The 25,402-nt window shown below is 35.4% G+C and overlaps 1 protein-coding gene across 1 annotated transcript in view; it reads left to right on the forward strand.

Moving 5' to 3' along the window:
- Nucleotides 1-10,541: 10,541 nt before the first annotated feature.
- LOC149544841 (coatomer subunit delta-2-like) overlaps nucleotides 10,542-25,402 on the forward strand; it is a 30,750-nt gene continuing 15,889 nt past the window's right edge. The window contains exons 1-2 of the mRNA XM_089795413.1: nucleotides 10,542-10,862; nucleotides 11,832-11,946. Coding sequence (XP_089651539.1) covers nucleotides 11,944-11,946 — 3 coding nt within the window. The 5' untranslated portion in view covers nucleotides 10,542-10,862; nucleotides 11,832-11,943. The remainder of the gene's footprint in view (nucleotides 10,863-11,831; nucleotides 11,947-25,402) is intronic.

Consider the following 25,402-nt stretch of genomic DNA (forward strand, 5'->3'; position numbering starts at 1 on the left):
AGATAGATTTACTGGCAGTTGTTCAAGAATCCTAGAGAAACAAGCAAATGCTCTGGGCTCTGAATTCTACTTTCCTTGCTCTCATCCCCAAGGAGGAAGGGGCTGATCAAATTAGTCAATTTCGCCCTATCTCTCTATGCAATGTTGTTTATAAAATTATATCTAAGCTGATAGCTAACAGGTTAAAAAAGTGGCTTCCCAAGTTAATTTTTGAAGAACAGAGTGGCTTTGTGACGGGGCGCCAGATCCTGGATGGGGTGGTTGTGGCGACTAAGACTATTCACTCTATGGCCAATTCTAAAGACAACGCTATGTTCATTAAGTTGGACATGGCTAAGGCATATGACAGAGTTCGTTGGTCATTTCTCCAAAGGATTCTGGGTGCCTTTGGTTTTGAGGAGGAATGGATTCGGTGGGTTTTGAGTTGTGTGAATTCGACTTCTTTCTCAGTCTTGATTAATGGGGAACACTCTAATCTCTTCGGTGCTTCTCGAGGTTTACAACAGGGCGATCCCCTATCTCCTTATTTGTTTCTTCTTTTGGCAGAAGGTTTGGGCCGGTTGATAAATAATAATGTGGAAGTGGGCTTTATTCAGGGATGGCAATGGGGTGGAGGTCTCCTTGTGCAATCTCACCTACAGTTTGTGGATGATACAGCCTTGATGGGTATGGCTACCGTTCGGGAGGCTTCTAATATACGCAGAGTGTTGGATGTTTATCTTGTTGCTTCAGGTCAGATGATTAATGAGGACAAATCTTCCATTTATTTCTTTAATACTCCACCTTCTATTTAGAGGAGAATCGCTCATATTCTCATATTCCAAATTGGAAGTCTTCCAATGTTCTACCTCGACATTCCTATCTCTGGTGGTAGGCATTCTAAGGGATCATGGCAGGTTATTCTTGATAAGTTCTAGGCCAAAGTTACTCATTGGACTCACCGCTGGCTTTCCTTTGCGGGACGGGTCCAATTGATTCAATTTGTGGTTCAAGCTCTTCCTCTCTCTATAGGAGTATGGTTCAGGTGGCGTCGTTGAGCTTTGTTAGGGAATTAGATTCCTTGGAAAGACAATTTTTATGGGCTGGTAATCTATCTTCAACCAAGTGGAGTCTTGTCAATTGGGAGGTTGTCTATAGTCCAAAATGGTTTGGTAGTCTTGGCTTAAGGCAATCAGTGCTGACTGGTACCGCTCTGGCTGCTAAATTGTATTGGTGTTGGTGTGTGGAAAAGGAACAGGTCTGGGCTAGGATTTTGTCTCTGAAGTACCTTCCAGGGATTTTGTGTGGGAAAGGCTTTGTGATTTGGAGTACTCTCAAGAAAGGAGTGGCGCTCATTAAGGGTGGCTTACACTGGATCTGCAAGAGTGGCTCAGAGGCTCAGTTCTGGCATGATGCTTGGGATGGGTATCCTCCCTTGGTTTTCCAGTATCCTCATTTGCATAGGGTGGCTTAGAGTTTCTGTGATGCTGGATGGTCTAGAGTGTGCGACTTTAAATCCTTTTCCCCTCAAGGTCAGCTGGTGGAGGCAAGGTGGAAAAATTAGGAGGAGTGGCCTATTTTTGGTTCGGAAGCGGAGCGAGCTGAGCTCCAGTTCATTCTTTCAGGGCGGGACTGTAATGCCCTTAGGGGTGTGGATGTGTTGGCCTGGTCCCCTAATCCCAAGGGCGTTTATACTGTTTCCTCTGGTTATCAGGAGTTGCTCTCCCAGTAGCTGGTGGGAGGGGAGGTTCATTGGTGGAAGAAAGTTTGGAATCAGTTTTCTTGGCCAAAATGTAACTGCTTTATTTGGACCTTAGCTTGGAACAGGTGCCTGACATGGGACAATATTCAGAAGAGGGGTTTTTCCGGCCCGTCGAGATGTATCCTGTGTAATAGTGGGGAAGAAGACTCTATGCATTTATTCTTCCAGTGCTCTTTCATTCTACAGTTATGGCATTTCTGGTGGGAGGTTTGGAAATGCCCGTGCATTCACGCCTCCTCTCTGATGGAGTTTTGGTTGAGACTGGGGAGGCCCCCGTCCTTGGCTTCCTTTTTGCACGATGTTTGGTATGTTGGTCCTACCTTTTTGCTTTGGCAACTCTGGCTGGAACAAAATTGGAGAATATTTCAGGGTGAAGCTTTGGGGATTCAACAGGTTGGGAGTAGAATCCTGAGAATGATTCAGGACACAGTCTTAGCTAAAAGTGAGGTGGTGATGCCTCTCGAGAGGGACGATGCTATAATGGTTGATAGGTTTGGAATTCAAGGAATTTCTCTAGACTCGGCCTATGTTAGGAGAGGCGGAAGGGGGAAACATAAAGTCCAAAGGATAGGGAAGTGGATGTCCCCTCCGGATGGAATTTTGAAAGTTAATACTAATGGGTCATCTAGGGGAAACCCAGGGCCTACTGGTATAGGTGGGATTGGCAGGGACTCTTCTGGAAGGGTGGTTTTTATATTCTCAGTCAATAAAGGGATGCATACTGTTAATAGAATGGAAGGTTTGGCTATTCTTTATGCTTTGCAGAGGGCATATGCTTTGGGGTGGCGCAAGGTGATTTGTGAATCTGACTCTCAGGTTCTTGTGAATCTTCTACTTGAGAGGAAGTGTTCAGATGTTAGTTGGGAGTTGTCTTTGATAGTGCAACAGATTTTACAGGTTAGTTCTATGATGGATTCAGTGTCTTATACCCATATTCCAAGGGAGTGGAATAGGGCAGTTGATAGTTTGGCAAAGTGGGCATCTGGAAATGTAGATGGTTGGCGGATTGATGAGTGGGAGCAGCTGCCAGGTGAGTTACGTCAAGACTTGGAGAGAACATTGTCAGAGGATGTTAGTGGAATCAGGGAGAAATGATTTTGCCTCTACGGTTTTTCTGTGGTTTCTAGTGTTTCCTGGGGTTTAGGCCCTGTTATGTTTTGTACTGATTTGATCTCTTATTCAATAAAGTTTTTACCCCTCTTTTTTTCAAAAAAAATTGTTAAGGTCAAATAATATACATTTTGAATTTGCTAAATAAAATTGGGCTCTATCTTATCTGGTTATTGATTTAGCTACGATAGAGGAATTGTTTTCAGAATGTAAGAGATTATCAAGTTATATACTAATCTTGGAAGTAAAATTGAACAAACTCTGATGATTTAAACCATTCTAGAAGGGTAAAATTGGATATCAAACTCTAAATTGAGCACATGGCAACCCACAGATTCAATTCTAAAAGGAAAAAAATTACAATAGGTTATTTAAAGATGGCATTAAATTAACAAGTAAGGGCAGGAGTCTAACTTTATGTCTAGGAATTATTGATCAACAAAAGTTTAGTTAATCTCAGATAAATACAGGGCTTCTATATTAAGAACTTTGTTAAGTAGGACTCAGAATAATTGGCATTGATTCTTATTTAGTCTAAAGAATGTTAGGTTCAAGCTTGCATTACAAATGAATATTATATTAGAGTTTGAAAGAGATCATCCTCTATTTTAGATTGATTCCAGTAATCTGGTCCCATATGGTTAATCAACAAATTTAAGTAATATCCAGCCATGAATTCAAGGATTTTTAAATCAATTGTTTTTAACTAACAACAGTAACATTCATTTTAAGTTGTATCACTGATCAGCGGGTTAGTAAGGTGCAATCATTTCATCCAAAATAGCTAAAGAAGAGGTGCTTACTAAGTATATAAAGAGCTGGTCAAATATGTCACTTTCATCTTGGATACATAATTATGAATGATCGGTACAAAGATCATTGAAGATTACAAAATTCATAAAAAGAATCTAGTCTTTCTTTTTGTACTTAAAATAAAATTTGAAAGATGGCAAGTGGGATATACCCCTTCTAATAATGTAATAATAAAGGACTACGGTCCCAGACAAGACTGAAGGTTTTCTTCTCCGTTCTTTCCTACCAACACCCGTTTGAATAGAGATACTCTAATGTACTATTATTAATTTTAATATAATCAAGGCTTTGGTAGTTTACTAATAAATTTTTTAAATATTAATTTAACTAATAATCATATTTAGAGGTTATTATAAAAATGAAACTCCTAAATAAATGATTATTAAATTAAATCAATATAATTACGTCAAAATTATAACTTTAATTAAATCTTTATAATTTAATTCTTTTATTTAGTTAATTTCTCAATTAATCGAATATAATTAGATAATGATTTTTCTTTATAATTTTTATTTATTTAATTAAACCATTAAATTACCTTTTAATTTGATTTAATTATCACTAAAAATCACAATAGATCAACAAAACTAAATACAAAAACCCAATAATAACAAACACAGTACTAAACCAAACTCAAGGGTCAAAATCATGAATTCACATCACTTGAGGAATTCAAAAGAGTAAATGATTGAGATTCTTGTCCTACTTTCTAGGACAATTGGCTTAGGGTTAGGATTTGGACTCAAGAATTATCTCCCCTCTTTTACCATTGAGATATTGCGATAAGGCATGTTCATCCCAGCAATTCAGGAAAGTCGATATCCAACACTTGTAATTTGCATAAAATTCGAGCATGTACATACACTTATAATCTAAACTAAACAAGCAATGGCGGGGAGTGGTGCATCATGTAGATCCGGACTAGTAGGTGACTACGACTCCCTCCCTCAACCACATTAGAAATGTCAAACATAAAGTAAAACATACAAGTCCTATACACATGTAAGTATGGGGTAAGCATCCATGGAAATTGCACATGAATCATCCATCCATCTATCATAACGAGATACCTGAAATCACTGTATGAACATACATAGAAATAGTCATGAATACATGAAATAACTAAGTAACTCATCACATATATAAACCAATTCTGAAATAACATCTAATCCAATCCGGTAACCAAATATCACTAATCATAGGACTGACCTAAAAGAATCTGGCAATCCAACATGAAAAGTAAACTAGGGGTAGGCATTACATGTTACCACACCTAGTTTGGTCTAGTTTTTGTATCCAGGGTGCTTTCTTTTCATAATAGAAATTATTATATCTAGAACATCCACATTGGTCAGCATCTCCCTTAGTTGTGCCACATTGTTTAACATGTTCTCCAGCACAAAATACTAGATGATATTTTATTTTTGCTTCGGTTTGGATGTCTCCATTTCTAAACCTCGCCAGCAACATGTGAAAACATTTACTGCATTTCATTTTCTAACCCCACAATTTTGTTGGTTGTGGAAGTGTATGATTTCCCATTTTCCAATTTTAAAATTTTACAACCAACACACGTTTCAAAACTTTCTAGTGGACTTGAAATTTTCATCAAATATGAAAATTTAAAATTGGACTATGTATAGGTATTCTGATTCCACCTATTTCGATGAAATAGAAAATGCTCATTTTTGTGCCAAAATTGGAATGTGTATTCCTATTCTCAATTTTGATTCGACGCACCCAAACATAGGATTTGAGATTTTAGGAATTTACAGATGCCTATTTTAGTCTAATTCCCACTGTCAAACGAGCCCTCATAGTCTACGAAGAGGAGGAATGAATCCACCTAGCAATACTTTTAATCTTGAGTCTTTCTCATCAAACATAATAACAAATGTTAAAAATGCATTTACTTTTTCAACTGTAGTTCTAAAGTTGATAGCTGTAATAAACAAAGGTATTGTAGATAAATTTAAATTATAAAAAATTTGTTCCAAATCAAGTCAATATCATTGAATCCACATAATTATGGAAAGTGCATCAATCGTTTTAGAATATTTTGCAATTTAAAAATAAGTGTACCATACCCCAGTTTGCTCCTACTAAACCTACTCTACAATCGTAAATATCTTGTAAATGTTCTCCTAGGATCATAAATATCTTCATCCCAAACAAACCTTCTCATCTACCAAACCACCATGATCCTACATAATTGCCTTTGTTGTTGGTTTTTATGAGCTTCTACAAACCAACCTTAGCAGTCTAAACAAAGGATGTATGCATCATCGTAGCAAAACATTTTTTCTTAATTTCTCATCACATAGAATCCCCATGGTTAAACCCTTATTGACTTTTGCAATTGTAATTTTGGACTTCATAAATATAACTAGACAATCTATTAATCATGAATACAAAAATATTGCATTTTGACTTCATTTTTAACATTTGCAAGATCAAAAATCTTTTAATTTCTAGTCCCTTTTCATGTGAATTGGATATGCATACCTCAAAATGCTCCACAAATTCATCTATAGTTTCTCCTATACCATTTATATCTTCCATCCCTATGATTCCATTCACGTTCTTGAAAAATAATTATTTTAAAATAAATATACCAAAAGAATTGAAACATATCAAGATAAATTAAAAGTCAAATGGAATGGAAGCACATGGGACATAAAAAAAACATTGTATATGACAGATACAAATAAACATAACTACAATTCACAAGTTCATTAGGTTATTGTTTAACGAGAAAACAAGTGTCATAAAAAAACTTATCAGAGTTTCATATGGAATGACCCCAATAATGCAGAAGATGCATTTGTGCTATTAATTTTCCCTTTGTTGGCATATAGTTTAAACATGTATAACATGGTGTCTATTTAAGTTGTTAGGATTAACTACAGAGATAAATAACAATTACATGCAAATATAACCAATAATCATAAAATAATAAATCACACAGAAGAGAATACAAGACACAAAGATTTAATGTGGTTCACCCAATCCTTGGGCTACATCCACCAAACAACGAGTCCAATATTTTACTATCTAGTGATTACAACCTAATTACAATCTATAATCCCTTACAACTTAATATTGCTGCAAGAAAGTACTCTCGCATCACACCTTATGAAATGCCTAACCCTAAGCTATTTTATACAAGATTTTTTTTGCTTTAGGGTTATAATTAGTTATAGCATGTCAATCCAATAATTGCCAATAAAATAGCCCTAGAGCCCACCAAGGAATTGTGGAGAGTGTATAGTAATTCCCTGATCAGTAACCATGAACTAACATAAGCACAATTAGATGTAGGGTATTGTACATGTCCCAAGTCAGGCAGGTCTTGCCTCCCACCCTGACTAAAGGCTTCTCGCCTTTAGAATAGTAGGGCCCTTAAAATATAGGGGGGAATAGTAGGGCCCATGAACACATGAAAGTTATTGTTTTAGAGCTATAGCCCTACCCCCTACCCCCTGTATATATATCAGGGAAGGACCCCTAAATAGATTATTGCAACCGGTGGTGCGGGGCCCATAATCCCTCAACGTGTAAGGGTTGGGGCAATTATTGCAACCTGACAGCCGTAGGGGCATCTGAGAGAAAGGGAAAGCCCCTACTATCTTCATTTTTTAGAGTGCCTACTATTTTAAGGGTATTCGACAGGCCCACAGAATAGTAGGGGCTAGCTCGATTAAATAGTTGGTTGGGAGGTTATTGCCTTATAATAGTAGGCTCAGATAAAGTGCATTAACTTGAAAAATATTTCAAGATTTTAATCAAATAACAAATGTGGTTCTCCTTGAGTGCATCAAGGACACACAATGAGGAATTGAGACTCTATCGATTTCCAAGCTAATGAATGTCCTTGAACATGTACATGAGTATAAAGGACATGGAAACCAATAATGAGATTCGATAAAATTAGATGTGTAAAAGTCCTTCATACCACTACTCCCTTTTGCTAATTTTCCTTATTGTTTTATGTCATAAAGTTAGAATTAATAATTTCAACCATTTTTATGCGAACAATCACAATCTTTTAAACAATTAGAATTAGTTTGAACCATTTTTTTATGCGAAGAAGAACAATTGTAGAACTTAGGGATTTATAATATCTTACTATGAATGAAGTTCAATAATGTTTTACAAATTTGAAATCTATAATTACTTTTAATTGAAAGTGATTGACAACAAAGATTTTTAACACATTTACAACTTCTAATTGTTGAACAATTTTGTTAATGAAGAACATATATAATAAAATCTTCAATGAACATCTTGTCTACAACTAAACAACTACTAAACTATCACATGCATTCACAACTGCTGAGGCCTCAAACACCTCTTCTCCAACATTCTAACACTCTTTATTATGGAGGACTGACTTGTGAATAATAGTTTAATTTTTTTTTGTTTTATTATGTGTGCTATTTTTAGACTCAGTTGTATGTTTCTTCACATTCATATTTTGAGTCACATCATATAATTCATTATAGGGATGATAAAAATATTGCACAAAAATGATTATTGTTTTGGTTATGATTAGAATTGTGGCACAATGTTGGCATCAAATGGTATGAATAAAAAAATTGGTGTAAAAATAGTTGAAAATTAACACCTTTGAGAAGGAGATAAGCTCTATTGCACCTAAGGTCTTGAAATGATGACGACACTATCACTATCATTCAAATTCAATTCTTGAAGAGAGTGACGTTCTTAAATAGATCGAACTGAAAAATGACCTTGATCTTCCAAAATGTCCTTAGCTCATATGCGAAATAATTATAGATTATTTAATAATTTATAAAATAATGGTTTGTATTAAGACTTTGTTGTAATTGATATTTAATTTTCTTGATAAAATATGTATAAAATATAATATGGTAAATATTTAATTTATGCGCATTACTTATCTACAAATTAAATATCTTATTTTTTAAATATGATCATTTCAATGATATTTGAAAAAGGAAGAAATATATAATTTTCTAGCTCACTAGGTTATATCAAGTTTACAATAAGTGGCATTTCATATTACCTCGCAATTAAAACCAAATTATATGATAAAGTCAATCATATTTTTGACTCAACAAGGATTATATGAAATATTCACTTACAAAACTTAACATAAATTTAATTATAAGTGGGTGATATAAATACTATTTAAATATTAAAAATATAATAATTACTTTTTCTTTAAGAAAAAGAAATAATATTATACATTATTAACTTATCAAAATTCATTTTATAACTGAAATATTAAAGTAAAGTATTTTTAATACAACATCATAATATTTAATTAAATAGATAATGAAAAGCTAAGGGAAATCATGAGTTTTCTTGATTAAAATAGCTGACAAAAAACTTAAAATAGCTGACAAAAAATTAACTTATTCATACACAAAGAGTTCAATTAGGGAAAAGAGTGCACATATTCATTAGAGATGTAATGAAGGCACCAAGGCATCAAAACTTGAAGTACTATAATTAGAATATGCTCCAATATTGATCCTCTTCTCCTAAAGTGGAAAAAAATTATTTAAAAAAAAAAATCTTTCGAAGTAGCGAAGATTATGAAAGCCATCGTGGTAGCCATTCGTTCTTACACTAACTTTGAAAATAGACACCTAAGTTATTAGCAAGACTTTTGAGCATATGAGTAATGGTTTCCCTTAGAACAAGTGAATTTTCGATTTTCCCATTCTATGAATATAAGCATTCACACAATCAACAATGGTTGCATAGGTCACAATTGAGAGAGCGAGAGAGAGAGAGAGAGAGAGAGAGAGAGAGAGAGAGAGAGAGAGAGAGAGAGAGAGAGAGAGAGAGAGAGAGAGAGAGATCATCATTTTTATAGTCTTAAATTTCTTTCTTGATTGCATAAGTGAAAGCAAAGACAATAAACATTGAGATCACAAACAAGTGCCCTTCACAAATGGTCCAAGAGCAATCTTCGACCTTTCAAGTTGCCCCTACAAGAATTAATCTATTCGAATGTAGAAAAAATAACAATTTGATAGTAAAAACTTAAAACCACAAAAATCCACATATGGTTTATTATAATTGAAATGAAAAAAAAAAAAGAAAAAAGATATTTTGAAAATAAGACATTCTAATATATGTTCTATTGTTAACATTAATTTCTTGTTTCATCTTGTTAATCCCAAACAACTCCATCTGATACATGGCTCACAGGTGGCATATTATTTATTTTAATTCTTGATCTATGTACTAGGAATGATCACATTCATGTTAACCCATAATTTTAATTTTAAATTGTGGTTTAGTATTGTATAACTCATGCACTATGTCTGTAAGGTAATCGATAGAATTTCATTCTTAGAACTTCTTTTTTTTTCCAATTTTTTCCCCATCTTCTTCATAGCTAGATATGTGTAGCTACAATTGCAAAATTTCACATTTAATTAGAGCTCACAATTGTTAATCATGAACTGAGATAAAGTTCCTTTTATGAAGAGGTCGATCATGTTTTCTAATTACTTTCATCTTTCTATTGTCACGCTAACCTCTACAAATTAAATATCTTAGAAATAAAGAGTAAAGATTAGTACATTGAATAAAATCTACCCCTCTATTGCCATGGGCATGTTCCTAAAATGTGATTATAAACTTTAAAAAAATGATTGAAAAGTAATAACATGCTCTATAGACTATAAGAACAATTTTTCAATACTACTTAAAAACAATACAACATACCTATTGCACATCAAGATGCCATTAGTAATAATAATAATAATATATGAATACCTTGCTTATTTTATAATATCAAAGATGAAAACCCTCGACTTGCGTTTTTGTTTTTGCTTTCAGTATTTGTGATTTAAACGAGAAGATTAAAAAATGGTGAATGGAAAGTAGAAGGCTGCCGAGGTGGAGTCGGGAACGCCTATGCTGCGAGGGGAAAACAAACAAGATTTTGGAGAACATATAACGAGACCTGCGGAACAAAATAATCCACGGGGGAGCAAGGAAAAACGGGGATCCTTGACAAAATCGGCAACGGCGAGCAAATGTTTGCAGACTGTCGATCGTGGAAGTCAGCCGATCCGGTTCATTTAGAAACGCCTTCAGCGCATAAAATATCAAATTAAAGCAAACGATAAGCCTTATCAGAGCACAAAAGCGAAGAATTCTGCGAGAAATCTATAGATCCATAAAATCTCACAAGGTCAGTGCTTGAATTTTAGAATCCTTGAGCTTTTCATTCTGAAACCTCGTTTTCTGTTGAATCGATTGATGCATTCTCTGTCAAACATAGCGAACGAATTCCTTACCTTTGGCAGATTCACTTAAATTTCAGCTCGCATACAGTTCTTTCGACCAAATCCAATTTTTTTTCGCTGGATCTGACGAACTAGATTATATTTATAATGCTGAAGTTAAATTAGGGTTCACCACACTTTATTTGTGCTATTTATTGCTGCTTTTTATTTTGATGTGCCGAAGACTTCCAGTAAGTACTTGCGTAGTGTTTTTTTCCCCTGCTATAGCTATTAATTACACATTTAAAAAATCTTTCAATTCAGGCTTGGGTTCGACATATCTTATTTTGTGCATTTTGTTGTAGTTTCGATTTTTCATGTAATACACTTCCGAAGTTGAGTTTCAGTCTTCACACATTTTATTTCTTTTCACCTTGTATATTTTGCCCACCAGATCTGAGGGACTATTATCCTATTTTAATTGAGGTTATGGTCTGTTCGACTTTAATTGTACATTTTGCTATCATTTCCTTTCTTTTTTTTTTCCATTTAATGCATGGAGAAATGTAAATTTCAGTTGTTAAATTCCTTGCAAAATCAGATCCGAGAAAGAACAATGTACTTTTAGTCTGAATTTGCTTTGGGTTTAATATGCAAATTTTAAATTTCATTTTTATGCATCCCTTTCATCTTGTGCAATTTTTCTTTGGTAAAGTCTAATAGATCATTCTGCACTTGTATACTGATTTAAGAGTTCATCAGACTTTGTTTATGCTTTTTTTTTGATCTTGAGATAAACGTTTTGAGAGTAACAGAAACTGAATCACTTTCTCCAGTTTTTTTCACCACAACACACTAAACACAGATATAACTATGTAACCCACATCATTTTCTTGTTTCATTATCTTAATTATTTGCAATCATTTAATGTGCAGAAGGTCAAGCTATGGCGGATGTTTTGTAGTTGTGATTCAATCGCTTGATCTCATCCATTAAAGTTTTCTATAGATCAATCGAGAGACATCTGGAATCATCAGACTCTTCACAATGGTAGATTTCTTATTGATCGTCACCCTTATTTTTGGAATTTAATATTGCTGTTTTTTGACTTTGTAAATTGGATTGTACTTAACTAAAAAACATTGACTAGTGGAATGCTAAATTTGATTGATATTTGCAACTGAAATTTAATCTGGTTAAGAATTAGTTGATATAGATCCATTGTTAGAAGAAAATTAAGCTGCTGGAACGCCTCGTTGGACATAATAAATCAGGCTTCTCTAAACGGATCAATTTTATCAGCAGTGAAGGATGCATCAGAACGATTACTTTTGTGTTAGTTACTAGTGACTTCTTTCATTTGGGTTACCAGCTATTTTAACTAGAGAACATTTAAGAAATTGGATGTTTGACTTGTTTTAATAGAATTGATTGATGGAACTTCTTATGAAGGTAGTTATATCAGATAAGCTTTGTTGTAATTTGACAAGTGATTGGAAATGTACCTTAGAATCCCTTGTGCAGATTCATCTCAATGTTGTCATTGATAAGCTGCAGCATCGGTGCTGGCCATTTGCCCAAGTTTCTTGTTTCTTGTTGAATAATTAGTAGATTAGATGAGATCCATTGTTAAATGGTTCCTTTAGGTGTAGCATTGATATCTTCAAAATCCTGTCTTTATGGCTAAGATGTGGAGCTTTCTTGGAAGGCCAATCATCAGCAATATTATTGAAGGAGAATGAATGAATGTTTTTTAATAATGTTAGTGAGGCCAAACAGCCTATGGGAGCCATGGATAGTGAGCAAACAGACAAGCACGCAAAGCTCAAAACAGAAAAGCCTATAACAAGGTGCTAACTGATGCTCTTTTTCCTTCTGCATCTTGGATCTTCTGCTGTGTATCTTGATAAAAAGATCTGCAACCCTTGTCATCTTTTCTTCTTCAAATGGATTACTTAAGGCATTCATATTTGGTGTCTCTTTGTAATTGATCTGAGTATCCTTGTAGGCTGAACACTCCACGATGTGATGGCAAATGCCATTTTGTCTCCACTGCTTCTTAAGTGCAATAACATCTTCTTTAGGTATCTCCATCTTGTTTCACATCTAAGTTGGTGCAAACTTAGTTCTTATTTTAATTTGAACGATTAACATTTTTGCTTTCCATTTCATTTCTATTCCCGTGTAGTTCTTTTGTTCCTCCCAAGTTGCCCTGGCCGCTTACTTTCTTTGAATTTTCATTGTATATAATTGTTTATTTCGCCATTGTAATTTTAGGCACTCCCTTTTTTCTATTACCCCACTTATAAATTTGTTTGTTGTTTTGTTTTATTGACACACTCTTCCTTATGTCTAATTTCTCATCTGCTGCAGTTGTTGGCTAGTTATGCAGCTCCATGCTCTTTAATCTTCCTATATCACTTAGCAACCGGGACATAGTTGACACCTCAATAGGGAAAGTCCCTGGCCTATGCCAAAAAAATCTCATATGGAATAAATGATTTAATCTTGAGGCTATTTGTGATTAAACATATTTGCAATCCCTCTACTTGTCTCCAATTTCTTGCTGACATGTTGCTATCCCATACCTCACAACCATATAGCACCATTGGAACCACTAGAAGCCCAAAATGAGTTTTCTTAATTTTCCAGTCCCATAGTTTGGCTCTTCTGCATCTTTTGTAATGAGTATAAGAATTTCCATCCTCCTTGTATCCTTTTCTATCTACATGTTCCCCAACTGAGTTTATTGTGTAAACCAAGGTCTTATATTCATTGACCACTTGCAAGGGGTCTTCCAAAATAAATCTTTCATGAACCTTCTTGCTCTTGAAGTTAAATATTATGACCTTAGTTTTGCTAGTGCTCACTTGCATTCTCACGTAGTAAAATAGTTCTAGAGCTTTCAAGTGTTTCCTTGAATGTTGTATTGCTTTTTCCTTTAAAATAAGAATATCTGAATATGGAAGTAGATTTATTACATAGCTGGTCAAGTGAAACCCTTAATCACTAAACTTGTCTATCCATTTCTCTAATTTGTCAATGTGCATCCCAAATAGAGCACGAGATAATGGACATTCTGATAATACTAGTTTGGTTTAAATTTTGGCCCAGACTTGGTCATACAATCTATGGACAGTAGCTCCAATTTTTCCATTCTACTCCAAAGTTTGCTTCTAGGTATCATGTCAAAGGCTTTCTTGAGCAACACAAAAAGATCTCTCTTCCCTCTATATCCCAAGCATTCTTAATCAAGTGTCCGAGTTAATGCAATGGTCAATTATAGAATGCTTTGGCCTAAAGCTTGTTTGCCCTTTTGCCCCCTTCCTTCCTTTTCAGGCCAAATACTGATTCATCTTTCCATCATGCTCCTATAAAGTTTATCAAAAAGAGGATTGATTATTATAATGTGGTAAAGTTCATCACTTTTGAGCAAGGGAATGACAACACTAGTTCAATTTGTCAGAAAATCATATTGAATAACCCCATTAAAAATTCTTTTGATGTGAGGCGTGAGGACTTCCAAGCCCTAGTTTAAGTATTCCATGTGGAGACTATCTATGTCTTGATCCTAAGCCATTGCAAGTTTTTTAATTCCTTCTTCAATGTTTTTTGAAGAGAAGAGCTTAGCTCTCGAATTGAATACTAGAGGGATGTCTTTATTTTGTACTCTCTCATATAGTTGCTTTGCATACTCTAGCCATTGAGGATCTGTGATATTGTTCTCTTTATTTGTGTCTTTTTGTTGCAATTCTTTTCAAAAGTCTCTGAAGCAAAATCTGTTCTTTCCTTGTTTGCATGTACTTTTTTCTCTTTCTTGTTTGAATTGACCATCTGATTGTCTCCCACTTCTTGCTTCATGACTGTGTGCATAAATAACTAGCATTGATGATTGAGACACAAGCCAGACCTTAATTCAAAGTATCTGTGATAAGTCTACTTATTGTGATATTTTTTGGCTCCCTAGAAGTAACGTCAACTTATCTCGGATAAGTCATCACATAGAAATTTCAAAATATTGCAGAGAACTTGGTAAATTATTGGTGATATTTCTCAATTTTATTTCGATAGATAGCAAACTTATTGCTCAATGGCCCAGAAAAAGGAAAAACAAATTTTTTGATTGGAAAATAGATTTGGAGAAGGGGGAAAGGGCAAAGAGGAGAAAGAATGTTTCATCAGGATTGGAAGTACAGTTATTTGATTGGAAAAACATATTAAGCCCCAGATAAGTCATCTCAGATTGCTTAACAACACAGGGTTATGAGAACATGAGAGTACAACCACAGAGATTTTGCAGAAACAGATACGGGAGTTAACAAGTTCTTTGGAAAGACATTTGATACTTTCCCGATGCTTTTGATTTTAGAATTTGGCGTGAAGATACTAGAAACACATCAACAGAAAAAATGAAGACAGTCAATTCTTTGCTGTGTTTTTTCCAAATGGAAAGTCTGCTATTGCTTTTTAACTTGTTTGGTTGTTCTCAAGTCTTAGTTGCATGATGGTCTCAGAGGTGTTTACTAAAACTGTAAAACAATGAGTAGCAATGAGAGTAGTAGATAAAATTTGAAATGGATAAATAACTAGAGCTCATATGCAACACCGTCCTTGATAGAGAATATTATAAGGTGAGTGGGTTGATGGAAGAAATTAAACAAACATGGACAGGGGATGGCTGCTCCATCGTAAAGAATGAATGAAGCAATATCAAACATCAATCCCTCCCTCATCAACATCATTTTCCCATGTGTAACTCACTTATATTTTTGTAGAACTATTGATTGTTCAAGAGGAATCATACAAAATCCCAATTTCAAAATATGAAGGATGTCATAGAAGAATTTGGGGACTTTAACGTTCTACAAGTGGCAATTGAGTTCACAGACAGGGATGCCTGCTAGATTATTATGGATGAGTGGGCCAATATCAAACATCAACTACTTGTCAATATTATAGTCACATGTTCAACTTGCTCTTATTGTTTCAGAAATATTTGTTGTTTCCTATTTGTCTCCATGTCCCCAAAACATCCCCCATGGGGGAGGTGCTTATTTTAGGCAAAGAACACATCCCTAGGGAGCATTGCTTTTTCTGTATTTATGAAATTGTATAATAAATTTTAAAACACACTTTCCATTACAATTAATTATACACTAGGGGTTTTCCATCATGTATTGGAGATGCATCGGAAATGCCCCCAATCTGTCTCCAATATCTATTGACAATCCAGAAATATCCTGAAAATGGCACCCAGCCATCCAGAAATGGCAGAAGACGCTAGGAGTGTTTAAAAAAACACAGAGAAAAGAAGCTGCTAGAAACAGAGCTGTTCATTGTTGAAGAAGGTTGAATCGGCATATGTTTCTAGGAGACTAGAAAGAGTTGAATGTGTTGCAAGGCTTCGATTCTTTTGCTGGTCATGGCAGAGCTTGTGATGATGTTGAACTTAGTTTGCATTTCTCTAAGGATGGTTTCTAATTGTGCTAATATGCCCTTTTTGTTTGAAGGTATGTTTGAGATAGGATGTTCCTTATTTTTCTGCAAGTGGCTATCATGCTTGACAGTTCGGCCTTGAGGCCTGTTATGTGGTTTGTAAAGCTGGTATGCTTTGATATCAATATGGTTATGGTATGCTCTACTGACGTTTCTCTATCGAGCCATTCATAGGTATTTGAGATTATCGGTATCAGTAAGGACATACTATGCCCTTAGTTGACTGTGATGTTGCTTTTTCAGTCTATTATCATTTGCATTTTTGGGGGCATGAAACATGCTGTCCACCTATGATTTACTGATAAAAGGTCATGTTTGATTACCTTTTTTTAAAATTATAACAATTGTACTAATTCTGAGATAAATTTGGTGTATCTCCATTCACCATTTTTTAATATGTTTGAGTAGTAAAAACCTGCTTGATTTCAAAATATTGGTGTGTGTGTGTGTGTGTACAAAAACCCAATTCTTATCCACAACAGACAAAACACCATGTTTGTCATGTTGCCTTTTCTTGTTCTCCTTTCTGGTAAATATGTTGTTCTTTAACTAAAGATCTTTTTATAGCTGGTATTGTTTATCCATATTCATAGCAGTGCTTATTCATGCAGGGTTTATACTATTCACTAGGAGATGTGGTCTAATGCTATTTAGGGTATTCCCAGTTTTGTTTAAGAAAAGTTGCAGCAATCTATTAATGGATTGAAACCTAATGCACAATAAAATAGCCTTAATCTACCCATAGTTTGAAAAATCATACTCCCTATCTTTGGATTTTGTGAATGTTACCATAAAATACTCTCATGGAAGCTTTATGGTGGGTAATTAACCTTGAAGCTGTCTAGGAAGGTTTTGTTGGAAACATTGTCCTTGATGTGAAGGACAAATTATTGTTGTCATTGATGTCAAGGATAAATTATTGTTGTCATCGATGTCAAGAGTACACAGGCGATTGGAGTTTGTTATTAATGTCAAAATAGTAATGAAGAGGCTCCGTGAAGGATTACAATATATGGATATAAAATATATAATCCTTCAGCGATTATATATTTTGGCAAGCAAGGTTTGTTAAGGCAGTGATACTATTAAAGGTTTAGTTTAATATCAGTGACAAATTATTGTTGTCATTGATGTCAAGAATACACTGGCAATTGGAGTTTGTTTTACAATGAATGGATATAAAATTACCAGCGTGCATAACTACAATGAAGAACAACAGAATAAATACGGATGTATGTATCAAAGAGGAGGATTCATTCCCAAACACAAATGGCTAAGTTTGGGACAATTATAACATGCAGTTATAATATATTTGAAGCAAGTGAAAGCAGTGATTAAGAGAGTGATAACTTTGATGAAGACTATTAGCAATCAGATCAATGTTTGCTGCAATCACAGGTCTATTAGTAGCGACAAGTATCCAAGTCAGCGATTATATATTTTGGCAAGCAAGGTTTATAAAGGCAATGATACTATTAAAGGAGGTGCTCATTTACAAGTGATCAAGAAACCGTAATTCATACAGTTGACAATGACTAAGCAAAGGATATTAAAGTTCTGATTTAAGAAGTGTGTGTGTTATCAACATGTCAATGTCTATCATGAACAACAATCATGATAAGAAATATTTTATATACATAAAGCATTAATTAATATCATCGACATATATATATATATATACCATGGTTAGATAGATGATGATACTTCATAATCTGTTAAAGAAGTTTCTCTTGATACTCCTTGGCCAAAGGTTTAACACCAAGTTACTGATGCTGGTATGGGTGTGGGGTGCTGTTGCATGGATGCACAATTTTTTTTTTTGGGGATTTTGGGTGTGTTTGGTTGCATCCATATATAAATTTATATTTTTTTAAATACATATAAATATAAATATATATTTATATACATTTAGAAATATGTATATAGTGTATACTATAATTTATGTATGCAAAGAAATTTACAAAAATAAACCATTCCTCTTTTAGGGCCATTTAAGGGTTTTGAGGCAAAAAGGAGCAAAAATATAATTAAAAAAATCAATTAAACACTTTTAAAGTGAATGGGCATTGAAAAAGTTTGGATGCTATCAAATGCATCTTGCGTGCCACCGCATGCGTTGGACGAGCTTCCAGTGAGCACCGGTGCAGCATCCAAAGACATCCACGCATCCAAAAGCACCAGAACCAGCATCTGGTGATTTCCTGGATGTGCTGGTAACTTAGGTTTAACATATGAGTGGTTGAATTTTTTAAACAGCAACAACTATTAATTTGGGATACCAAATTCCAAACGAAGTTAAGAAAAAACGATAAAGAATTTTCAAGTTTGACATCGATGATGCTTACTTGGTAGACAGCTATACAACAGCGGTCTGATTGATAGAGAAAGAAGGCGATGGTCAGTTTGTATATTGCAACATGAATGAATAGCAGAAATCATCGACAATACTAAGGCTGTGTGTTTTTCTGGTGAAGACAGAGATAATATACAAGCATCGCTGGTGGCAGATGATCATCCTCATCCTTAAAACAGCAGCAGCCACAATACTGTACATTGTGATGGCACATAGTAAAATACTCTGGAAATAATTTGTTCCGGCATCATCTAAACAGCAAACTAAAATGCATATCTTACCAGGGGGGACAGTTAGTTTTCTTTTCAAACTGCTTTGATAAATTTTATTTTTTAGTTTGCTATTTAACCAATACCTTTTGTTCCTGGCACGTCATCTGAACTCGGAGTTTTCGGAGGACATATCGATTATTATATATATCCAATGACTTATAAGAATAAAACAGCATGTATTTCACAAAGTGAGTATAATGAAATGCGACACTAATCAGGCGCTGAGATGTGTTCATTCCAGAGATAAAAGAAAACATGAACCTCGTGAGAGTATTGAAAGGCAGGAAGGAAATATATTACTGTCACATAAATTATGATTTATGTGAATTGATGGTTGATATTAATTAGTGATTTTAGTACGGAGAACATAAATTTAGAGGTTGGAGCCCACAACCATTGTAAAGGAACTATATAAAAGTAATTATTTGTCGTGGTTTTCTCTCGCATTGGGTTTCCATGTATACATTGTTTTCTAATGTGCATAATTGTTAAATCCAGTAATTGATGCTATTGTGGTGGTTAAAGTTTAAATTGGTAAAACTTGTTTTCATACTAATTCACACCCCACCCCCTCAGTATAACCGTGTGTTCTTCAACTGGTATCAGAGCAGGTTCCTTTGGACAAAGCCTCATCACTTAAAGGAAGATCCTAAAGAGCACAGCTGGTCGATAATTATGCAACTCATAAAACACCAACCTTTGATGGATCGAACTATGCTTTTGGAGTATCTAGATGGAAGCTTATTTAAATGCTATTGGATTTGATGTTGGATAATCAGTTGTAGACAGTTATGCACCTCTATTAACACCACCAACAAGTGAAGCCGCAAAAAGGAAAAGTGAATATTATGCCAAAGCTAAACATGCCATACCCTGCAATCTACCAGATTTTGAATTCACAAAAGTCATGCATTGCAAGTCAAGAAAGGGATATGAGACAAAGATGACAAAGATAGCCACGGTCCACATTCCTAAATTCAATGAAGGGCCTTGAACAAATAGTTGTTGAGAAAATGTTAAGATCCTTGCCAATGAGATTTAATTCTTAAGTGTCTGCAATTGAAGAAATGAAAGAGCTAGACCAACTATTAAAGGATGAACTACATGGAATTCTTACTGCTTATGAAATTCAGATTGAAGACAAATCGCCTATGAAGGAAATATCCTTCAAAGCATCCAAGAAAGACAAAAATAAATACTGGGTTTCAGTGAAAGCTCAAGTAGTGAAACCAATGAAGCTGAAGCTTATTTCATGAGGAAGTTGAAAAGGGGTAATGGAAAGTACAAGAGAAAATTTCCTTTCAAATGTTTCAATTGTGGAAAAGTAGGGCATTATGCTTCCAAATGTCCCCAAAACAGTAGTGACTCCAGTGAAGATGAAGAGGAAGTATATACAAAGAAAAAGGGAAGAAAAATTTGAAGTACAATCAAAAGAAGAAATTCTATAAATACAAAAAGAACTTCTATCCAAAGAAAGAAAGCTTCTCATCAGAAGAAAGTAATGATGAATACCAAAGTAGTGATGAAGAAGAAGAAATACTCTTTTTGGTCATGGATGACAAACAATGAGCAAGAAGAAGATGTTGATGAGGCATGAAGTGAAGAAGAGGATGCAGATATCATGGAAGAGGTACATCATGCATACAAACAAAACAAGAAATTAAGAGGGAAAAAACTAAGCACAGGATATGAGTTAAAGAAATTTCAGAAATTTTAGAGAATTCAAACAAAATTATTGAAGACATAAGGACTCAACTAGAAGAAGCCAAACAAGCTGAGAATGAAGTATAAAAATAAAGTAAATGCAAAGAAGGAGGATTGTGTTAAATTAAAACAAGAAACTGAAAACTTGAAAAAGGACTTAGATGAAAACACCATTGAATTCAATAATAGTCTCAAATTTGAGAAGGGCTTTGAAACCCAAATTGATATCGTTGATAGCCAGAGGCCATCTATTAGCAAATCAGGGACAGGCTATGAAGGAAAGTCAAATAATCATGATTATACATTCCAAGAAGGAAGGAGCATGGCAGATTCATCTAATAAATTTAAAAAAAAAGTTGAAAGATATGTTGGAAGTGTTGAGAAACCCTATTAGAGACAAAAATAGCGAAAAGGATGAAGTTCCATAAAAATCATTCACATCTCCAAAAGCTAAGAACTATACATTCCCTTTAAGTCAAGCACATTTATATGGACTCCAGCATAACTTCTATGGATATTGCTTCCCATGCAATTACTTTGGTCACAAGGCAAGAGAATTCAATACACGAATTGGAAACTTTCATGGATGAAGTAGAAATTATATCTGATATCCTTTACAAGTAAATTTTAATTTTGTATGCTATAAGTGCAATACCTATTGGCACGTAGTGTGACATTGCAGATATGGCCTTGTGGAACCACATAAATAATATGAGAGAAAATATGCCAACAACAAACAAAGGGAAAGGCCTATAAGAGTTTGGGAAAAAATATAGCACAATTTCAGGGGGATCCTGTAACTGCACTATCATACAGCCCTAGGAATAAGACAAAATAAGGATGCTTGTTGGCAAAAGAAAAAGAAAAGGATTAAAAGAATAATGACTAATATAGTGATGCCTTAGAAGACATGGATGATAGTATAATATGCATTCCTTCATCGTCAATACCAAGGAGGATTTTTAAAACAAGGGAAAGTTATAGGAATGATTGCATTGATGTCAAAGCTCGCAAGAGAAATCTTTTAAAGGAGTAGTTACATCAAGGGTAGAACTAGAGCAAGAGGGAGCATTAAAGAATCCTTTGCAAGGGAAGCACTAGAAAATTCTTGACAAGGAGAGTCGTATATTCTTATGCATTTGATGTGAGTTTGCACTTAGATGATTCTAATGATACAATCATTGACAAAAGCTTGATGAACATCCCTTTGACATCAATGTCAAAGCGGGGAGAGATATAGAAAGGGGGGAGAACTAGAAGAAATGAGAAAGTATTGTCATGACAAAGGGGGAGATTGTTTTGAAATATTTTCATTGATGTCAAAGTCATACAGACAAATTATTGTTGTCATCTATTTCAAGAGTACACGGGCGATTGTAAGTTGTTATTAGTGTGAGAATAATAAAGAGACTGCTTGAAGGATTACAATATATGAATATAAAATTAATAGCATGCAAAGACTACAATGAAGAGCAGAGGAATAAATAGAGATGTATGCATCAGTAATCAAAGAGGAGAGTTCATTGCTAAACACAAATGGCTAAGTTTGGGACAAAAAGAACATGCAGTTTTAATACATTTGAAGCAAGTGTAAGTAGTGACTAAGAGAGTGATAACCATTACGAAGACTGTTAGGAAACCAAATTAATCTTTGCAGTAATAACTGGTCTCTAAGTAGCAACAAGTATCTAAGTTAGTGATTGTTTACCACATGGGTAAATAGATTAATGCATACAGACCATAGACACAAACAATAGAACTCCTTGTATTATTCGCATATGCCAAGAGATTACATAATGCTTCTGATGATTACAATTATCCTAGAGGGTGTATAAATACTTTTTAGAACCTTCTCGAAGGGGTCTATCAGCTATGTACAGCATGTAGGCTACATAACAAGAACCTTCCCGAAAGGCCCGTCAGCTACATAGTATTTACCGACAACATACATCCTGTTGGCTACACAATGTTTACCGACGACATCATCCCCCCAAAAAAGAAAAAGTCATCTTTGGATGACAATTACAAAATATCGGAGACAAATTAACAAACAAAATACATTAACTGACTAACTTCAACAAGACAGATCTGTTTCTGTCACATCACTTCACATTTGTCCTGTGCTTGCACCAAACTGGTCTCCAACCCACGATGCATCTATAGCCTCTGCTAACACAATACTGTCTCCTTAATCAAGCTAACCTTGGTAGCCACCTATGCCACTTTCTCTGCTTTCAACTCTTGGGTACATTGAGCCAAGTGTCGTTGTACTGCCTCTAACTGGATGATCAACTCCTCTCGAGCTCTCTAAGCATCCACCAAGACAACTTCACATCCAACACCTACTCCAAGTGCCTCTGGTCATAGACACTCCATACTTGTAGCAGCTCCAGGTCTCATCAACTGGTCACACTTCCCACGACTGATAATCACACCGACTGGGGGTCTAGGGGGCATCGCCCCTAGCGGGGTCGAGGGGCAGATAGGGCGGGGTCGAGTGGCAGTGGCCCTACCACCAAGACCAAATTAGCACTCTCAAACCTACACAAAAGGCTATGCAACACACCATTTTTGTCATTTTCTTCCGATTCCACACTCTTTCTGGCAACTGCTTGCGTCTGTCTTTCCCTTCCCTTCAGCATCATACATTACTCATTCTGAACTGTTTCGATCTGTCGTTGTTGTTTTTGTTTTTTTTTTGCTCTTCCACTTCCTTTTTCCTGTAGACTTCATTTGTTCCTCTGCTGGGTTAGGCTAGTTATCCCTTGACACATAAATTCTTCTCCTTCCCTAAATTGCGTACGGTAGCTGGTCGAAGAACAATACCAAAATCCACATTGCCCTTCCTTGGATGTTGTATGGCTATGCTTCATGTTATGTTAAAGCTCCTTTCCCTTTATCTGGTTGCGTACGATGAAATGCCTTGGATGCCATACCTTATGGATTTCCTATTGCCGTGCAGTACCCCTAGGAAGCACTCATACATCCGTACAATCTCTGTTTGGAGAACTTCATGGTGCCATACGGTGTCTATTGAAGGACATAATGCTGCCGTACAGTGTCTCTAGGAGGTCATTAGATTTTCGTACGGTGCCTGAGGAAAAGACTTTGCCTAGCTTGCCATGCATATCCTATACCGTACGGTTATGATGCTCTTGCCGAGTTATAACATGAGGCCTTACAGTGCAGGACTTAAAATGTCGTACAGTGCATGAGAAGAGGATGTTGTACAGTGGTGCTCAAAATGTCGTACGATATACTTACTTGACATCGTACGATGTCTTCAAAGTGCTGTACGGTGACTTCCATGACTTTTTAATTTGTTTTTCCTTCACATATACATCTAATTCTCCCTTCGAGTTTCGTCCTTCTCCAATGACAAGGGGATCATTCTAGCATGGTATGTCTTCAACTTTGAACCGTTGACTGCTTTTGGTATTTTTTGCCCGTCTAACGTCCACAACTTGATCGCTCCGTTGTCGCCTACTTCCCAAATTTGGTATGGCCTGACCCATTTGACTTTAAACTTGCCTGGGTTGATTTCGTTCCGTCCATCATACTTCAACACTAGTTGCCCTGGTTGGAACTTGTTCAGTTTCAGGTGTATATCATGCCATGCTTTGCGCTTGTTCTGTGTCACCTCCGTGGCCCATTGCGCTTGCAATCGTTGCTCATCAAGTTTATTTAAGTTACACGATCTCTCTCTCTGATATTCCATATTGCCTAGTTTGTTTTCGACACTCGGTACCATGAATTCCGTCGGCTGCCACTCCTTGCTGTCAATAGCTGTATTCTTGATTTTAGAACCTTTACTCCGTATTGCACAAGCTTTTGTTAAACCCTTCCTCTTTGTTTCTTGTGCAAACCGTATAATGTGTCTTCCTTGCTGCTGGCACCTTTTTGCTATATCTGTGGTTCGACATAACATTTCCTTTTTGCGCAGTTGTATGGTGGAATGTTCCTTTTTTTGGGTTCGTACTGTATGTTCTTCTCTTTAGCTTTTGTCATAACCGCCTTTCCTTCTTCTACTTTGCATCCCTTCGGACATTCATTTCCTTCTTCTTTGTTACCTTCGTTGACCTTTAACATGTTATAGCTCGGAAAGAGCTCGTAATCCTTTATTTGTCGGCTACATACAACATGTCGGCTACATAACAAGAACCTTACCGAAGGGCCTGTTGGCTACACAGTATTTACCGACGACATACATCCCGTCGGCTACACAATGTTTATTGACGACAGTGATTATATATTTGGGCAAGCAAAGTCAGTGATAATATTAAAGGAGGTGTTCATTTACAAGTGATCAAGAAACCGTAATTTATACACTTCAAAACAACTAAGAAAACAAGATTAAAGTCTGATTTAAGAAGTGAGCATGTTATCCAAATGTTAATGTCTATCATGAACAGTGATCCTGATAAGAAATGATTTATATACATAAAGCATTAATTTATATCATTGATATATATCATGATCAGATGGCAGATGACGCTTCATAATCTGTTAAAGAAGTTTCATCCAATACTCCTTGGTCAAAAGGCTCAACATATGAGTGGTTGACTTTTTCAAACATTGCAACCACTAATTTGGGATATCAAATACCAAACAAAGTTAGAAAACAGTTATCAAGAATTTCCATGCTTGACATCAATGATGCTTTCTCGGTAGGCAGTGATAT

Source organism: Cupressus sempervirens, chromosome 8, assembly GCF_028749045.1.
Source record: "Cupressus sempervirens isolate cs-2001-9-10 chromosome 8, ASM2874904v1, whole genome shotgun sequence".
Taxonomy (NCBI): domain Eukaryota; kingdom Viridiplantae; phylum Streptophyta; class Pinopsida; order Cupressales; family Cupressaceae; genus Cupressus; species Cupressus sempervirens.